Here is a 20,158-nt window from a genome sequence, read left to right as displayed (position 1 = left end):
CCACATGTCCAAATCTAATGCCCAATCTGTAGAATTCCTTGGTATATTCCTTCACACTCATGTGTTTTTGCCTTAGATTCTATATCTTCCTCAACAAATTCATTTGATAATCAGCATGGAGGAACTTCTTCTTCAGTTTATTCAAGATCTTTAGTTAGTTTGGATCTTTTCTTTGCCCTTCCTTTGTTTATCAATTTGCAAATGCTCCCATCAAAGTGAGGGTGACCTTTCAATTTAGTAACAACTATCTTCACCTTCCTATTATCAAGAGTTCCTTCAAAGTCAAAGTATTTCTCCATCTCATAGATCCAATCCAACAAAGCATCAATGTCCAATCTTCCATCATATCTTGCCACTTCAAGATCAAGCTTTGAATGTGCCCTAGACAAGACTCACAATAATCTTTCCTCATCAAATTCTACCCCACGTTCAATACTAGGGTTTGGTGCTCTAGGTGCTCCTTCATCATCACTAACATCATCAAGATGTACCCCTCTCCTTGTTAGCATGAATGTTGATGGTATTCCTTTGGGGGAGTATCCTAAACATTGGAGAGTATTTACATGCTGGATTCATAACTATATTTGTCATTGATGTCAACATAGCAGTAAGTCTATGGAGATTGACAAAGTAGCAGATAGATATCATAATTGTATGGACATAATTTTGATTTTCTGGTGATTTGGGGTCATGAGCATGTTCTATATTGTGTCTTGATGTCGAGGTTCAGTGGGCGATAAGTAATTCGAAGACATACGTAATTTGTTCCTAATTTACAGAGAGCAGCACAAAGATAGAGTACCTGAGAACCAGTTTCTGGTGATTGTATTATATCTTTTAATAGAGATATAGTATGTAGTTATGCAGTCAGCCAGTAACAGAAGACAATCTAATGGTAATGGCAGTGAGTGCACAAGCCCTAGTATCGCATGTGTGAGAAGTTGTATAGATTGTGAGCCAACATTGCTATTGTAATTACAAATTATTTTATTATTTTATTATAATTAATTGGGAAAGCCTCAAGGTCGACTCAAGGAATTATTTTGAAGATATGGTATAAAGGAAAGATGTTTTCCTTATTTGTAAGAAGTGTTGAACATGTATCAAGTGTATGTTGTATGCGAAGTGCAAAAAAGAGTTGAGTGTTTGGTGAATGCGAGTAAGAAATCCAAGGGATTATTGGATGTGATATTTGTGATTTGGTTGCAAAATTAGAAGGAGCAGAAGTCTAGTTGACAGGATAGAGAAAGAGGAAGGAGCAATACTATTAATTTCTTTTATTCTACAAGGAATAATACAAAGATCATTTGGACAGTGGGTCCATCTGCCTTCTACAACTCCTAACATGGTTGGAATCTCCTAACAAGGATTCAAAGTCTCCTAACAGGGTCCATCTAACAATGAATATTTATATTAGTACATCATATTGTAGGTACCATCTCCACTAGGGTTTTCCCTCTGATCAAGGGTTTCCCTAGTTAACATATATGATATTATTGTGCATGGGTATCTTATTATGTTTTCTAATTATATTGCTCACATGGTTAAGTTTTATTAAGGTTAATAGTTGTGATAATAGTTGGATAATTGATTCACCCCGCCCCTCCCCCTCCCCTCCCCCTCTCAATTATGTTGGTGGACTATATATTTTAACACTCCTTTGGGTTGTCTCTATATGTGTTAGAATCATGACGCAAAAGATATAAACCCAAAGCCAAACATCTAACAAGCTAAATCAATTAACAAACATGTATGATAAACCAAAAGGAAACTAAATAATAAAACATGCAAACCTGCATCTTCGTGTAGCCTCCTTGATATGTAGATGTGGTCATGACTGTGGATGTGTGCTCAAATCCGGTGCTCAAGTTTCAATAATGGATGAATTTGATAGATGCATGGAAATCTGAGTATCATCAAATAGCACTTTGAAAGTAATTAGCTCTCAAAACAATATAATAATTCTACTTAGAAGGTGTATGACTTGTGAGGAGCAAAGGGTTCAATTTATAGGCAATTGGGTGAGGAGGAGATGAGAATTCCTAATAGATAGTTAACTGAGTGAGATGTGAGATAGGCTTTAGTTGACTGTTATAGGTGGAGGAGATAGACTTCTGTGTTTAGAGGTAGATAAGGGAGATGTGGCATGAGAGTGAACTTGAGCTTGAGTTAGAGGGAATAAATCATGTCTTAATTTATGCAAGTGATCTAGAGAGGGATTTTAAACATGGAAGAGGAGGTGATGCGTTTTAGTTAAGATGGGTGCGATAGATCAATTAGCTGGAGGATGTGGGAGGTGGATTAATTTGTTAGAGAAAATGTTGGTGGTGAGCTTAATTAAATAAATGAATTATTTAATTAAAAGGGGAATTATTGGTGAATGAGATTTAATTAAATAAATAAATTATTTAATTAAAAGAGGAATATTTGGTGCATGGGATTTAATTAAATAAATAAATTATTTAATTAATATGAATATTTGTGCATGAGTTGAGTTTGGGTAATGGTTGGGTTGAAAGGTTAGTTTGTGGGTGGAGGGATTTAATTAAAATAATTAAATAGAGAGGAGTTTTTGGAGATTAAATTAAATAGATTTTGCATTTATTTAATTTAATAGAGGAAGGGAGATTTTATTAATAAATTAGACTATCGGTTGTTTGTTAATTTATTGATTGGGCTATAATTAATTAATTAAATTAATTAATGACGGGATAGCGCAAAAATAATTTAATATTTAATATTTAATTAAAATATGCTCTAGAAGATGACTAAAATTTATTACGAATTTATGTGATCAAATTTAGGTGTCTACAGTGTCCACATCATCTAATTTGGCTAAAATTTATTTCAACATGTCCATAATAGCATTATTAGCATTTCCTCTACCTCGAATTATCTTAAACAGGCTCCTACAAGATCATAGCCCTCTGCAAGTTATAGGTCAGAGTCAAATCTATCACCCCACAACCAAGATCAATTATCTACATCATCCAATCTCCACAAGGACAAACCTCGCTCTAATACCACCTAACACAAGGTAGGTCGAGTAATTAGGGTCAAAGGCACACCTAACTATCAAACCACCTTGTTGAGTAAACACAATGGAAGCAAAATACATAGAAGAACACCAAGGAGAGACAGGAATGACAATATCTTGTAGATTCATCAAATGATCCATAAACGTGGCTGACTGTAAGACCTTTTGAGTTGTGGCCAACAAAATGATTTACAAATTACAAGTTGAGATCTGTGACCTCGTTGTCAATCTAACTCTATATGCTACTCCATCTTAATTGCCCCCTCCAAAATACTACCTAACCTAAGCCTAGACACCTTTATTTATACTTGCCAAAATGGCTTACAAAAGATTCTAGATTTTCACATTAGAGAAGGCCAACCACATAACGATATACAAACATCCCAATGCATGATCCTTACATTAAATGCACAAAATTACAACTTAAAATAAATGGACAAGTTGGCTCACAAAAGAATCAATGCACAGAGAAACTCGGCCAAAGAAAGACATAGACACGACCGAGCATTAGGCACATGACCACCGAACAGGCTCGGCCAATATAGCACTTGACAAATACTAGTGCTCGGCACACACTGGAGCTAGAGTCAAACTCAGTTGAAACTGCAACTCAAGCAATACTAAACTCAAAATCAGTTGAAGTTGCAACTCAACTAAAACTGGAACTTGACAAAACAACAACAACAAGCAGGATAGTAAAACAACCCAAGATGCTCTTGCATCAAAATGCATGCTCATTTTAAATTTCAAATGCACATCAAAGTGGGACAAAATGTAATCATGAAATAAGGATAGCCATGATATATGTTATTTAGTTTTGTCTCAACTTTGATGGGAATGTCTAGGTGCACTAACATCTCACTAGATGTCATGTATTCTTGTGCTAACTTTTGTTCATGGCCTAATCCATGTCCATCTTTATTTCACCTCAACTGGTATTGATTTTAGTGCTCCCCACCTTGATATCACTATATTCTCTCTATATATAATTTATGTGTGACTTGGGGTTGATCTAAAGCAAGTGTGAGAAGAGCAAGAATGCTCTACAAATCCCAAGACATTAAATTCAAATTCAATATTTCTTGCTCACTTCACAAGTTGTTATGAGTGAAACTAACACACATTTAAAGACATTGGTTTAGCACTTACAAATCAAATTGTAGAATTGTTGACTTAGTAGAGCATTTGCTTTCAAATTGAAGATGATTAATATTATTAAATATACATCATCATCCTATAGGCCATCTACACAATTATGATTCCTACTTTTGATCTTCCTCATCACTATCAATTTGGTCCACCAAAGTTTGAACTAGGAGAACCCATTCATCATTTTCAACAAACTTTTCAATAGGGTTTCTAGGTGCCATCTTAACATATTCATATATCGTGCAAATGAAGGTGAAAATATCTTTTGCACATTTTTCCTTACAAATTGATTTCATGCATCCATTATGCATTGATTAAAAGCAACACCATCATTTAACCATCACCGCTTGTTTCCACTAAATGAATTCCTATATTTCAACCACTTATTCGATTTAGAAATCATCGAGTCAACTCATATCAAGTTAGCGGCCACACTAAGAGTCAAAGAGACAACACTTGGGAACCCAACATTAGAAATCACTTTGGAAATCAAAACATGGGTCTCCATCTATGAACTTTACGAGCATTAAAACCAAACCCATTGGTATAATTTTATATTATTTAAATTATTTCCATTCATTTAATTAACCACATAATTCATGCATACGAAACCACACAATAAAAGTACATTCAACAAGTCAAAAACCTGGTTTTGAGGCCGCTGCCATGATCAAAGAGATAGAAACCACTTTTGCTCCATTACTTGAAATTCTTAGAATTATCAATGATATATTAGGAGTATAGCTTTAGCTCTATTGTTTGAAATTCATTATCAATAGCACATTAGGGGTAGACTTATGAATGCTTTAGTTGTATTGCTTGAAATTCTTAAAATTATCAATGCCATATCATTGGGTAGAATTTTAGCTCCATTGCTTTAAATTCTTAGAATTATCAATAGCATATTAGGAATAAAATTATTAAATTCCTCTATTAGAATCATCAATAGCATATTAGGAATCGAATTATTCAATTCCTCTATTACTAGCATTCAAGAAATAGCCAAAAACAATGGGCAGATTCAACACAACAAAAACTGAGAATGCAGCAATTAACCATATTATAATCCAAATGCACTAGAGGACCTCCAACTTCTTAAAGATTACAATTACACATACCAAAAGTACTGAAAGCTGAAGCTTTTACTTTACAGAGACCATACATCCAGAGAAAATGGCGCTTTATATGACACCTAGGTATTTGAAACCAAGAACAACACCAACACCAATGATGTGTCCGAGAGCACCACAGGCGAGGGTGTCTGTGCCAGTGAATCCTGCTGGATCTCCCGTCTGCAGCCCTGAATCTCTGTCCTGCAGTTTGAACCCTTTCGACACCATTCTGTTTGCAGACGGAGCCAGCCCAAACCTTCCAGCAAACAACATCATTGTTGTGCTTGCCACCATTATCTGCCGAATCAAAACACCATTTTCAATTAACCCGTTTCAATGGTGTCATGGCGAAGGCTTAACATTTCAATTAACCCATTTTAATGGTGTCGTGATGGTGGAGAATTCAAACCCTAGGTGAGAGGAAAAGCGAGAAAAGAGGCTGTTAATGGAAGAAAAGGGCAAAAAATCACCAAATTTGTTGGAGATCCAATGTAATCACAGCGAACACTTAAGCCTTCCATGCCTTTCCTTGACGGCAGAGCTGCCTGATTCAGAGAAAACAGATATGTCAATCACCATTTGGGTGTGAACAAATAGAAGAAAAGGGTTTCTCTGCATTGCCCGGCAAATCGCCATTTGAATGAAGGTATGAAAAGAAGAAAATGTGGGAATGGATCACTCTGCATTAACCTTTCAATCAACATTTGGGCAAAGAAAAGAAGAAGAGGAAGAAATATAAAATGGGTTGTTCTGTATTACCAAGCTTTGTGGCCTTGTGAGTTTGCTTGCGGTGGTGACGCCATGGAAACGAGGAGATGAAATGGAGACTACATTGGTTGAAAGCATTGCCTTCGCTGCCATCTTTACACAGTGATCACACTGCGCTCTGACTAGTAGACACCCAAAAATGAGGGGAAATCAGAGATGATTGATGAAGGTAATGGCCTGTCATTGGGAAGAGATGGATATTTGTTGCTCCCCTGGCAGCTTGCTATTGGACCAATTTCTATGGATAGGATAGTGGATTTTCTCTGCCCAAAGTTTTACTTTCTAGAGCAAACAAAATGAATATGTGGAGCGTATCAAAAACCAATTGTTATGGACAGCTTTGTACCACTAGGCCATTTTCAGTTATCAACCTTCATTAGGGGATACTAGGGATACTATTTAAGAGGTAAGTTTATTGGTTTGGAGTCTTCAGGTTTTGGTTGTTGGAATATAATTTGGGAATTGGAATTTCAAATTTGGTATTTAGAGTTCTTGAATTTTTAAATCTAGATTATGGTTTTTCGAATTTGGTTTGGTCTGTTTGGTTCACCAAGAATTCATAATCAGAATTTCCTCCATTTGGTTGCACATTTCTAGAATTGGAATATCAACTAGAATAAGCATAGATGAAATGTGCTTTTAATATATTATTACAATCACAGAGTAATAAATGTCAAAATGAAAGGAAACAAAAGATTTTAATGAAGTAGAGGAATTTTTGTTCATTGCATTTCCGCTCATTGTGTTACATTGAAATCAAACAAAATTTGAAATCCTCTATTCGTCGTAGTAGGTTTCCCATTTTTCATTGTGCAAAATCCAAAGAAAAAACAACTAAAAGCCATTACATGTGAAAGGCTATGGGAAATTAAAGTTGGAAATTAGCAACCATTACATGACAATCATGAATTGATAATTGTAGTGGAAGTCTGCATACAACTTGTCTCTAGTAATAATGGAGGGGAAAAAGAAAATAAAGAGCACCTTTTATTTTTGGGGAGATCCAAAACAAGAAATCATCTCATTTAGAAGCTTCACATTTTTGGGGGAAAAACATCAAATGATCAAATAAAAAATGAAAACCATATTGATTAATGGGGCCTTCCAACAAAAAAATGGAGAAAAAAAAAACTCACAAATGATGGGCCTTAACCCAAGCTAGCTAATGAATTGATAAGATAATTCAATCGGTAACAACATACTTGAGCCCACATGTATATCATTTCAAGCAGAAGTATCAGGTTCGATGGCCATCCATGTAAGCATCAAGAACAATATTCTTTCAACAAAAACCAATACTACAAAATACCTTTGAACAAGTGGATTTAGATCATTGTGTATTATAGCAGATGTATAAATTTGTTAAAATAACAAGGCTAGCAAAAGCACACATGTAAAAATACCTGAGCAACGCACAAAGATCTGATGAAAACAACAATATGGAATGATAATCGCAAGCAGTCATAAATAGATGCAGTTTGAACTAGAGTTATCCCCTTAAGGTATTTTTTTTACACTATGAATTTAGTTCTTAGATGAATTTTTTTTTTTTTTTTAAAGTTTTAAATTGCAAGTTAAAGGTGATCTAATTTTGTTTGTCCCAGTATGTTTTGATTTTTCTTCCTGGCTTGTTAAACTCCACAATTAGTTGTTTATCCTAATGGATATTAGCTCTCCAATCTGACTGAGTGGGTTTCAATTTGGAATGATTTGCTTTTGGAATCTCTGACTTGCAATTTATGTTGATCAAGAAACACCCACATTCCATGGCTTTCAAGACAATTGAGTAGAGGCGGTCAAGTAGAGGCATGGGTCAAGGCGGACCTCAAAATTTGTTCATTTCAATTAATATGTAATGCTTATTTTTGGCAAATAGGAATTGGAGCAATTTCACCTATTTAGATGGAAGACCAAATCATGGATTTGATGGTAAAGGGGGATGCCAAGTTCTAATTATTCCAATTCTGATTCCAATTTCGCACACTCAAAAAAATGGATTTGAAATTTTTCAGAATTACAAATATCAATTCCTGTCTAATTCTGGCAGCCAAACGGGCCCTAACATTGGTTTATATATTTCTTATTCTCATGCAAACATTTATGTGCATGTATTATGCAGCTAACCTTGGATCAATTTTTTTATATTAAGTAAATTTTTTTGATGTTTTTTTTTGGGTGTGAATAGTGTATTATTATGTTATATTAATGAAAATGTTTATATAAATAAAAAAGTAATATGATTATTAATTATAAAGTTATGATTATTCTTGTGAAGATTCAAACTTCTATTAGGATACTATTGCTATGTATTTATGTTAAGGATTATGTTCCTTATATTTAGCCTCATGTTTCATAGACATGATAAAAAGTGTTGATGCCCAATTTTTTGAAAAGTGAACTAAATTGTTTTTATTAGGAGCAAATAATAGTATTGAAAAAAGTAGATGCAATTATAATAATAAAATCAATTTACTAATTAGTTTAAATAATATCATATGCATTTAAAGAATTGGAATCGTCATTTTGAAAGATACAGGTTAATTTACTCCCAATCAATAATATCATTTGATTTTTAGTAAGTTAATAATCATTGATTTTTTGAGTATCTATAATCTTATGAAGAAACACAACGTATAACAAATGAACTTCTTATCTTATCCAAAAAGGGCCCCTCACCCCATGATACACATAAGGCGTGCAAGCCCACTTGGGAAGTGAAGTCCAAGTAGTGTGGCTTGCTTGAGGAGGATCCCATCCTTGCCATTACCTTTTAACACTTTAATAATGGTATTCATGGCTTTTCGTGTCTATTCTTATGTTTCTTTTCCTTTTTCTTTTTGACTTTTTTTTGGTATCATAGAAGATTTGAACTCAACATTACCTAGATGCCTACAATGTGGACATTGCCATTAAACCAAGAGTCTACAACCCTTTTATTTTCATTTTGACTTTTTTCTCCATGAGTTTGACAATCCATTACTATTGAGCCCAAAAATTGGCCTCCCCAATTTGGTCTCTTAATTGAATTCTTTTATCTCCATGTTTATTATTGATGGTTAGATCATTTTAATTATGCCTAGCCACTTCCTTCTAGTGATCTTGACTCATTTTCCTTTGCTTCTTTTAATCAATCTTCAGCTTGATTTATTTTACTTAGTTCATGCTTTGCGTTTTTCATTGTGTTTTCCATGTTGTTTACTCCCTCACTAGTTTCTAGTTAAACTCTGTAGCTTCTTTCAACTTGATGTCTTCATATTGACTTCTTCTTCCTAATATTTGCACTCTCTCTCCCCCCCTCTCTATCTGATCACATGAATGTTATTATGGGACTACATTAATCCTTATATTCTTAATTATCTTTCACCTTTTTCTTATATAAGTTCCAACCTAAATTTGCTTCATTTGTCGCTTCAATATGAGAGATTGAGTTCATATATTCCTTTCCATTATCGTCTTTGTACCTTTTACTCTCCTTGCATTTGTTCTATTTCATTTGTACCTATATAAGTATTGAGCACTTTTTTTTGTCAAAGCAATCATTATTTTTATATGCTTTCTTTGTTTTTGGTTTTAAATTTTCATATACCACCAAAAGGTTGTAGTTTAATTTGTCTATAACACAAATAGTGAGGATGATAATATGTTAATTGATTACACCATGTACAAAGGTTTAAATCATCATAGCTATGAACTAAGACAAAGTCAAGATCACAACCTAAGCATTTATGACAGAATAAATACCCTTAAATCTTTAACTTTTGATAATAATAAAAGTTATCGACATAAAACTTAACTATTATATTAGATAACGAAATAAACTCATTGATAGAAATGAAAAAAAGTTCTTAAACTCCACCATACCATCTATTTTTAGGTCTACTTATGATGGCATTCATATGAGACTATAAGATTACTTGTACTCTTTATGAGAGGCCCCATGTAGAGTTTGAACTTACAACCTTTCTTTTAAGAATATAAGTTCTTTGTTGCTAACGAAGTCAAAACTGCACACACACACACACACACATCTCTCTATGTGTGTGTGTGCATGTGCATGTGTATGTGTATAGTTTTGAGTTGGTTAGCAATGTGTCAAAGTTCCTGCCAATTGTTAAAGGGAAAGAAAGTAGAGATATGTTGGTAGAAATGGAAATAAAGAATAAGAGGTGAAATGAAGAGAAAGTTGTTCACTTGCAAACAAGATCTAATGACTAGTTAATGGTCATGGTGATGAGCTTTGCTAGGGTTTTTTAGGCGCACTTCCAATCCCTCAATTTTTAAACTTCCAAGTCAGTCCCGTCAAGTAAATCTTTTGTTGGTTTGTTTTGCTGATTATGATGTTGAAAGATTTGACTTGTAAGAAGTCGACGTTTGGTGAAAGCATTGAACCTGAATCCTAATCCTCAAGTTTAAATGTTCAAAGCTTAATATACAGTTCAGATATACATAACACTTGGCCTGGAATCAAATTTAAAGTGCAGAGTCCAACTTACAGTTTCAAAGATCATCCTCCAAGTGCAACTTCATGAGCACGGGTTGTCAGTTCAGATAATGAGATCATTAGTTTTGAAGGTAAGATGCATAGTTCAGAATTGCAAGCTTTTTCGAAGTTCAAATAATATCAAAGAAGCATATCAAATAAGGGATGAACATTTGAAGTTTTCAATATGAACCCAATGGTGAACAAAAATAATGCATGAGGCTGAGCATTGCAAGGTAGGAAGATTTTTTTAAAGATTCCATGAATATGGGAGATGCCACGGGTTTTAATAAAAAAATTGAAAGAAAGTCCTCAAAGTCCACATCATAAGTACAATCTGCATTCTAATGAAAACATGTTGAAGACACTTATTGAGGAATTCTGAATTATCCTCAAGCTTGGGAGATCTAAAGATAATGTTTGCATCCATCCATAATATGCAAAATCTGCACTTAAATCTAGCACCTAAAATACCAAATGGAACGACCCGAGCACAAAGAAGTTGCTTTGGCAGAAAATGCCCTCCCATGTTCATTTTTTGCTGAGGAGAAACTATTTTCTAATTCTTCACCAAAGAGAAGGACATAGTCAAAACTTTGCTAAAGGCTTCATTTTAAGTGCATCACATGAAGCCAGCGAAGAATACCAGTGATGAGTTAAAGAATGCCATTTGTCACATCGACACATGGGCCTCACAAGGTAAACTCAGACTAAGCTTGAACCATGTTCTCTCCAACATTTCCACAATGGTTGAAAGATGTGTTTTGGGAAATGTAGACCAAAAGGTATACAAAATTCAAAGATAGCTTTATATTCGCTAAGACATCAAATTAGCAATTTGCAATGTAAAATGCATAGAATGATAGTTTGTTTTGAATCAAAACCCGCAAACCATTCAACAAAATATCTAAAAAAGTAAAAGGTAAATAAAAGCATCATAATATCAAGAAGAATTATGTATTTTTGGTTTCCATTCAAGATGATCTCGCTACGACAACAGTCTGATAGAATACATTAGCACATAATGCTAAGGTTCTTGGGTTACCAATAAGTCGGGCCCAGCGGTGAGCTCACGATTTGGGTGACTCACACAATTGATAGACTAACCCCATGTTACCAATGCCTCAAGATACAACACCAGAGCAGATGTGAAGAACCCAAGCTTGATAAATAGGTAGATATAGCATATGGTTAATTATCAAGTTTATGAAATAAAACTATCGACGCCAAGGAAAATGTTAGAATCACATAAAGAATGTGTCAATCCAAATCCACATCATGAGAGGCTTTCTAAGGAACATAATCGACATGAGCATATCAGTTTAGTTGTTAGTACGAAGTTAGCCCCGATCACTAGAATGTGAAATACAATTATATGTGCAGGGATGTGTGTGTGAAGCCATCAAGAAATAATGGAGCAATGAGAATTATCTTAACTAGAGGAAGTCCCTTCCACACCTTGATGACCGCATTGAGTATGAGTTTTGGACAAACAATGATGAGGAATGTGGGCCAAAATATGAAAGCCAAGTTGATTTTGTAAAGAATTTGAAAGGAGTGGCTCAAATGCTAGAGAAAGGGGGTTATGCTTTGTTTACTTCTCACTACATAACTTGATACTAGCCATAATCCTTTTTTTTTAGAAAGCAAGTGTAAATATCAGTGCATTAATTGTGGAAGTATTGTACCCCTGATCTAGAGCATGATATGGGCCAAGGTTATGATGGCAAAGACGTGGTAATTAAAAATGTGAGGCAATTGTGTGTCTTCAAATTTGCAACAGAAAATAGAAATCTGTGGGTCTAGTGGGATTATATGACTGACCTTCACATTTAGATGTTTGATGAAAGAAAAGAAAGATATAACAAGGAATGTGCAGAGAAAGTGATCAACTCTTTAGGTGTGGATAGCAAGAAAATTGATGAGCGCATGGGAGATCTAGAAGCAGATGTGGAGAATAATGTTTTGAAAATAGAACAAGATATTCAGGTTGGTACATGATTGAAATCTGAAAATCAGTGGGTATGAAGCTTGACAAAGTGCAATCTCTCTGGTCATCTGATGAGATCAACTCACGAGCACATGAGTATTGGCCACTTATCAAGTCATCGCTCTGAGATTTTAATGAGCAACCACAGAAACTAGGCTCTTTTGAAAGATGTCATGACAAAATGTTATATTAAATGCCTAAACTCAAGGTATAAGGAGCAAAGATTAATACTTTGCGGATTGCCAGGGTGAGAACACAGACAATGCATATGAAATATTTGACAAAATGTCAATGTCATCCACTTGTATTAAGTCACCACTTCTAGCTTTCCTTTGGAATTTTAAATGGTCGAATATAAAATTTTGAGACCAAATGTTTATTTGACCTGCATGTATTGGTCAGTTCTAAGGAAATTCCATATAATCTTGGTAACAACATATGAGGGGCACATGCCTAGACTTGACACATCATGAGGAGCTATACTAATTGCTAAGAGACAAATGCCAAATCTGGCTTTCATTGAAGGTGTCAAGTTCTCCAATATATATATATATATATATATATATATATATATATATATATATATATATATATATATATATATATATATATATATATATATATATTATAAGAATAATATGAAGGGTCGGAGAAAATTTTGTTGATGGATTTCAAATTTTAATGTGGAAGTGGTATTTAAGCTCATCAAGAATATAATCATAACAAAGAAAAGAAAATGAAGAGTTAGTTTTAATAACTGAAGAGGAAGACTTACCATGGGAAGAAAATAAGATACGGGAGAGAGAAAGAGATACCAAGGGTTCCTTTTTTCTGCAAAACTAGGCATTGTTGGAGTAGAGGAGAGGGCAGTTAATTTCTATATTTTGGTTTATGCATAGGAGATTGTTATTCAGTTTTGTAATAGGTTTGGTTGTAGATTGCAAGCAAATATAACCAGATGTTATGTTTGTTGTGCTTAAAAACAAGAAAGGTTTTGTTATGAATCAGAGTATTTGAGCATTAATTTTATGATTACTTTCAATCAGAGTATTTTTATGGTCAGTTTTGAGTACTTTATTGCATTCTTCGTCAAATGGTGAATGGGTGATAGATCAGAGTACTGCCATTCATTTCTTTTGTAAAGATTAGGATGTTTAATCTTTATTTTCATTTTGCATCACATTTGCATAATCATCATTTACATTGCACTACCAATGTTGAGGAGTCATAGGAAGTGTGAATTCCTAGGGTTGGCTAGGTGTAGAATTGAATTCACTGCCTGAGTTAGTTCTGTCTAAGGTTGGCTTGGTTTTCCTCTTTTGTTCTTAGGTTAAGAACGTACCCAATTAGTTTTTTTTTTTTTTTTAAATTCATTGAATATTATTTGATAAGGGAGTTGTACCTTTCAGTTCAAAATAAATCTATCAATTTGATGATAGATTATCTAATTATTGGTATCGGGTCTTTCTTTCAAATTTGGGTATTTGAGAGTTAAATTGAAAAGAACAAATCTGTTTACCAATAGGTTTGTATGGCCTCCATCTAAATCCTTGTTGGTTTCTATTTATTTTCATACCACATTTATTGCAAGAATAAGATTTCATTTATAATAATGAGTTTGGCCTTCTCTAGCGCAGCAGTTGATGCTAGTGCTAGAGTTGCTATTGCTCCTAGAGATAATGGCATTTCTGACCAAACGCTCATGCAAGTTTGTTCCCAAGGTGTTTCAAAAGGTAATTCCTCTCCTAATATTATTTTGAATGTCAAAGAATTTGATAGTGCATGCACATGGTTAGAGCAACAAACCCTTATTAGGTATTTTGTGGGTCATACTCCTTCTGAAAGCAAGCTAAGGGAATGGATTTCCAAGGTTTGGACACCTCAGGGTGTTCACCTTGAAGGCATTCAAAGCCTTACCAAAGGCTTTTTTCTTTTTCTCTTTGGCAATGCAGGCCAAGATGAACATATTTTTGCATGAGGGCCCTGGACTGTCAGGTCATCCTGTTGTGGTTCCACAATGCACACCCCATTCCCTAGTAGGAATGGGGACCCCCTAATTTATTTTTTTGGATATTGGGCTCCTAACTTGAGATCCAAAATTTTTTGAGGTCCTACCTATCCCTAACTTCACATCCTAAGTCCTGGTCGAGAAATTGCAAAGTCAAATAATTAAAAAATAAAATTTGTGCAATTGCGCAGCTCCCCTGGTGTGCAAGTGTGCATCACCTTCAGTGATATGATGATGCGCACCTATGTAGCTACATAAGCATGCATTGGCGCACCACCAAAGGTGAGTGGGGTTATATAAACCCCCACCCTCCCTCCAAACTCCACCTTATTTTCATTATTTTCCTTCTTGCACTCACAGCTTCACACACTCGTAGCTCCCAACTCTACACCAATGCAAAAGACCTCTGTCTCCCCTTGTTTTCGCACGTCTGCACTCAACAAGGTGCGACCTTATTTTCTTCCTTCACTCTAGAAAACCCAAATTAGGTACCCAAACTCCAAAGGCTTGATGTACAGTGGGAACACACTTTCACAACCATACACGCAAAAAAAATGCAAAGAAAAAGAGGGTGCGCAATTGCGCACCTGTGCACCCCCCACACATCCAAAAAAAACTAAAAAAACAAATACAAAAATTTAAGGGGTGCACGGTTGTGCACCCAACTTGGTGCGCTACCATGCACCCCCATAAACACACAAAAAAAAAACCCATTAAAAACATAAAAAATACATTCAATGTTTGGTGCGCATTTGTGCACCTAATCTGGTGCGCAGTGCAAACCTTATATTTAAAAATTTTGTTTTAAGAGAAAAAGGGGGATATAGGGTGTTTTCGTACATCTAACTTTTTAAGATCTTGTCGTAATCTCATAATTCTAATTTTGAACTAATGGACATCTTTGTTATGTGACGCAAATACAATGGCATCATCATCCAGCGAGAAAATGGCACCAAAGCCTGTGGTGTTCAAGTTCCAAGGGGTTCCATCAAAATCAAGATTCTAAGATGACTACGCATACAGAAATGTGAATGATGCGTTCATTTTTGCTATCATCTGATTCACATAGGGAGACTATGCGAAAAGATTATCTGATGATGTAGTAGCACAAATAATAGCTCTTGGGGCCTACTTCATTTAGTTCAAAACCTTCACATATCTAAGGTTAGCTAGTGCCACTATAAATCCAAAGAAGCTCCCTAGATATCCTAGTGATAGACTGGTCCTATTAGAGATTGTAGGACAGATTGAATCTGCATATGACATGGTAAGGATATAGTGAAGACCATGTTGGACATGGCCCCTGATCATAGGACCATATCAAGTAAAGTGGAAATAGGATATTTCATCTTTTTAATGGGAGTGGGAACAATATCCCCTTGAGGAGTACAATTCTCCTAGGCCTTGTTTTGACAATGTTGGCAAAGTTGAGAGTCTAGCGGGCAGGGAATTTCACCATGAAGAGGCCATTGAGGACCACTGGATGAATGCAAAAAATAACTATGATGTCTGTATTAGGGACTATTGTAGGATGACTTTGTATTTGGTTGACAAGGTTTTGAAGGTTCAAATTCCTGTGGAGATATTGAAGCAAGACTCGAGGGAGCTATTGGATCCCCTGTTCAACACTGATAAGATTGGGGAAAGGCCCATAATGAATGTTGAGGTGGATAGGGAGGAAAGTGATGATATAAATCACAGGGCAAGGCACACCATTAGGATGACACAAGATTGGATCAAGAAGCCATTCCAACTTGATCCAATACCTGACACAGTGATTTTTCACACACAAGCCTACCCTGAAAAAGGTAGAGGAAAGAAGTTTACCATTCCTACCTTTGCAGCCTAGTCACCAATAAGGTCAAAGATAGAATACCAACTTGACCATCGAATTGGATACTATCACCCTCTAGAGAGGAAAGGAAAAGGCAAAAGAAAGAGGAGTTCTCCTCAAAGGGTCGATACAAAAGAGGGTGAAGTATAAGCACCTCCTTAGCAGCAGGGAGAAGACATGTACGGATCAGAAGACACTGGGGCTTCTCAAGACCATCCTGACCCTCAATTGCCTCCATTTGCACCTAGCCAAATAGAGGGTGAAATCCAACAAGTCTCTCTGCCTTCACAGGCAGAACTAGTATCCCTTTTCACCTCTAAGAAATAGAAGAAGATCAAGATCCCAATGAAAAAAAGGCAAAGGGTGATTAGAAGGATGGTTCCTTTTCCATCTATCCTGGAACCTATTCCTAAGGGAGAAGAAGAAGATGATGATGATGAAGGAGAGGAGGAGGATGTTCCCATATAGAGAAGAAACCGTCTAGCTAGAGCCACAAAACAAGAAAAGAGGATAAGTTCCATGATAACACTGTCATCCACTCTAGAGAACCTTTGCAAGTTTCTTCTTCAGAAGATGAATTACAACAATGGGTGGATGAGCAAGATGTAGAGGGTGATGATGTATTTAAAATGTCATGTTTTGACTTCATGCCCATAAGAATAGAATTGGTTGGAGATAAGATTAGGGATACCCCAACAGGAAGACTGGATGCAGATGCTGCTAGAATCATAAGGTCCTAATCTTACTCGCCCATCCCCACCACAAGTCATGGTGGTGGATAAAGGCTCAATTACTCCTTTGCCTCCAAGTTCTAAAGAAGAACAGGTTCAAAAGGAACCAGAGGAGGAGCCACAACAAATGGTAATTGATGAAGTGTCCAAAGAGGGACAGATAGTAGAATATTCTCAACAAGCCTCCCAAGACACTGAGGTCCAAGCTACAAGATCCACAGAGATGGAGACCACAGAAGGAGAGCCCTCACAAAGAGAAAGAACTTCGGGGAGGAGTGATAAGAGAAAGGAGGTAGCTGAACATACTCATTCATCCTCCCAAGGTAGGCCTTCAAGTGAACGGATTCCAAGGTGGTTGAGAAACGAAATGATGAGAAGCATGAAACCACAATTCCATGTAGATGAGGAGGATATCATTAAATTGGCTGAGGTCTTGAATAAACTTGAGTCCCTATCACATGAAGCAAGACCATTGGCATTTATCAATAGCACTTAGGATCAAGATTTGTTTCCTCAACTGGTCATCCCTCCTCCTAATGCAGATGCAAAAAGCTTGGACCCACACGATTATTAGATCAAAAAGGTCATGCTTGGGAGGTCCACATTAGATATGGCCAGATTGATGGTGACATTGGGAATAAAGAAAGTTTTCAGAAGCATGGACTACGAAGGGGCTAAACTTAGAACACTTCGAGGGCAAAATGAAATCCTGAGAGGATATCTAGCTGAAGTTGTTGGTCCCCTAGACTCCGATCACCCCGAGGAGACCCTAAATGATGTACTCAGAGAAGGGAGGGATGTGCATCTGGACCCATTTTTGAAAGTCTATCAATAGTGGCAGGAAAGTTTTGAAGAAAAGGGTGTTTTGATCATCCAAGGGAATCTGAAGTTACTGCACACTACGCAGGAGAATGTAAATAAGATGGTAGTGATTTTGAAGCAGGATTTTAGTATCATAGATGAAGTGCATGCCTAGAGCAAAGACTTACAAGTTTTTCAAGCTATAAAGGGGCAGAGATATAGGATTTTGATAGATGCATATACAATGGAGGAATTAGATTGAATTGATGATTGGATTGAGAAGATTACAAATAGTAATAAAGTAATGGAGACATTACACACGAAGATCCATCGGCTCAAGGACCAAGCCCAAGAGTGAATTTTGGAAGCAGAGAGGCATTATAGTGATGCATGCTTAGAGATTTTGAGGATGAGGAATGAGAGAAGTTATTGCTAGTAGAGTTAATAGTGGAGAGATTCAGGAAGATTTTTGAGGAAGCTTCTAATGATGAGGACATCCGACAAGCTCTTAAAACAGAGGAAGCCTTATTAGAGGTGGATACCAAACTCAAGGATTTTGCCGAGACTCGAATTGAGGTAGACAACTATAGATAGAAGGTTAAAGATAAATATGAGGCTTTGGATTTACTGGATGTGGCCAAGATTACTTAGATTATAAAGCAATTCAAGGGCAAACATCTAGACATAGCTTTGGGATGAAGGGGAACAAAACCCAGAAGCCGAAATTTCAATTTCGACACGTAGTAAAATTTTGAGATTTTGGACCCTTTTTAGGTGCACAACTCCACAAGTCTATAGTTGTGCATTTCCAGTGGTATGCCAACAATTAATTGCCAGTTCCAAAAATAGAGCTTTTCATGCATCGAAAACACATTCTAACGGTAGTTTAACTCTGACAAATGCCCAGTGAAGGATCAGCTTCCATTTTTGGCACTTCCAAACACATCCACTTGGACTGAAGGCTTTCTTATTCTTTCTCCTCTCATAAATTCTTTTTTTTTTTGACATGTAAAGGCTCATGCATCCAATCAATGAATAAAAATGGATGGAGCCCTACTTAGCACTAGTTAGATTCTTAGTTTTTATATAATTAGTTTGTTTTATTAAATTAAAAGCATTATTATTGCATAAAGATATCTCTCACTCTCAACAAAAATTGAGGAGACAATTTCTTATAAATACTCCATTACAATATGTAATTGGGGCTGTCGTTATTTTGTAATAAAATTATGCTTTTGGTGCTCACATTTGGAGTGTAATAATTCTTGCCTAAATGTGTCATTGTTTTGTGAATTTACGTTCATGAAATTGTGATTGAGCCAAAAGTTTATTGCTTTGTTTCTAGTTGTGTGATTCATTAATTCTAGTGTTTGTTATAGTTTTAATGAATTCTACTTATGTATCTAGCTTGAGAAGAAATCATTGAATTGTGCCTGCATAGCTTTTTGTCTCACATGAGCACACTTTCTATGGCCTTGCGATTTGATGAAGGGTGAAACATCATACGATCACTGAGTTTCTCACTAAAAATTGCATTAGTGGAATCAAGGAAGCATTGTTCCTTCTTGCATTGGTTATCTACCAATTTCTTTGAAAGCTTAAATCGCAGATGTGTTATTTTCCATAGCTTATGTCCATTAGAATTTTAATTTCATGTTATTTTCTTTACTAACCCCTTGTTAGAATAGGACTTCATTTTAGTTGCATTGTTAAATTGCATTCATAAAAACATAAAAAATACAAAAACATAGTTCTTGTCGCGTGTTTTATTTTGAAGCAGTGTTCAGATTCTTCATCTCATCCAAAATCCAAATGAACCAACAAAGGCCTCCTTGTGAACGATCATATTTATGTTAAACTAAATGGATTCTAGTAGGTCACCAGATCACCCAGAAACTTGGAGTTGATTTACAAGATCAACTTTCAAGAGAGGAGTTTGCAAGAATTCCTATCATTTAGCATCGTGCATAATGACAGCTCAACACATCCCTCTTGGTTGTTCAATGTTGGTCATGTGATTTTGTTATTTCTGGTGATCGAAAGCTTAAGATGCCCATCTAGGTGGAGTTTCTTGGGCTTCTTATTCCCTGCTGGTCTTTTTTACCCACTATTGCACAAACTGTTGGCAATTTTATGTGCATTGAACTAGACAAATTTTTTAATGCTCATCCCCAACATAGGGTTTTTGTTGAAGTTGACCTTTCTAGGGACCTCAAAGATTTAGTGGATATCCAAATAGGTGGTACCA

The 20,158-nt window shown here is 35.7% G+C and overlaps 1 protein-coding gene across 1 annotated transcript; it reads right to left on the bottom strand.

The window, feature by feature from the left end:
- Positions 1-5,229: 5,229 nt before the first annotated feature.
- On the bottom strand, positions 5,230-6,236 carry PSAK (photosystem I subunit K). The gene is made up of 3 exons (XM_089805388.1): positions 6,058-6,236; positions 5,769-5,843; positions 5,230-5,595 (listed from the first exon to the last, which is right to left on the bottom strand). The coding sequence occupies exons 1-3, from the start codon at positions 6,157-6,159 to the stop codon at positions 5,368-5,370; spliced, it is 405 nt and encodes a 134-aa protein (XP_089661514.1). The 5' UTR covers positions 6,160-6,236; the 3' UTR covers positions 5,230-5,367.
- Between the last annotated feature and the right edge of the window lie 13,922 nt (positions 6,237-20,158).

The sequence above is a fragment of the Cupressus sempervirens genome, chromosome 10 (assembly GCF_028749045.1).
Source record: "Cupressus sempervirens isolate cs-2001-9-10 chromosome 10, ASM2874904v1, whole genome shotgun sequence".
In the NCBI taxonomy this organism is placed as follows: Eukaryota; Viridiplantae; Streptophyta; class Pinopsida; order Cupressales; family Cupressaceae; genus Cupressus; species Cupressus sempervirens.
The sequence above is the reverse complement of the archived record's forward strand: the minus strand, read 5'-3'. Positions and strand labels throughout refer to the sequence as shown.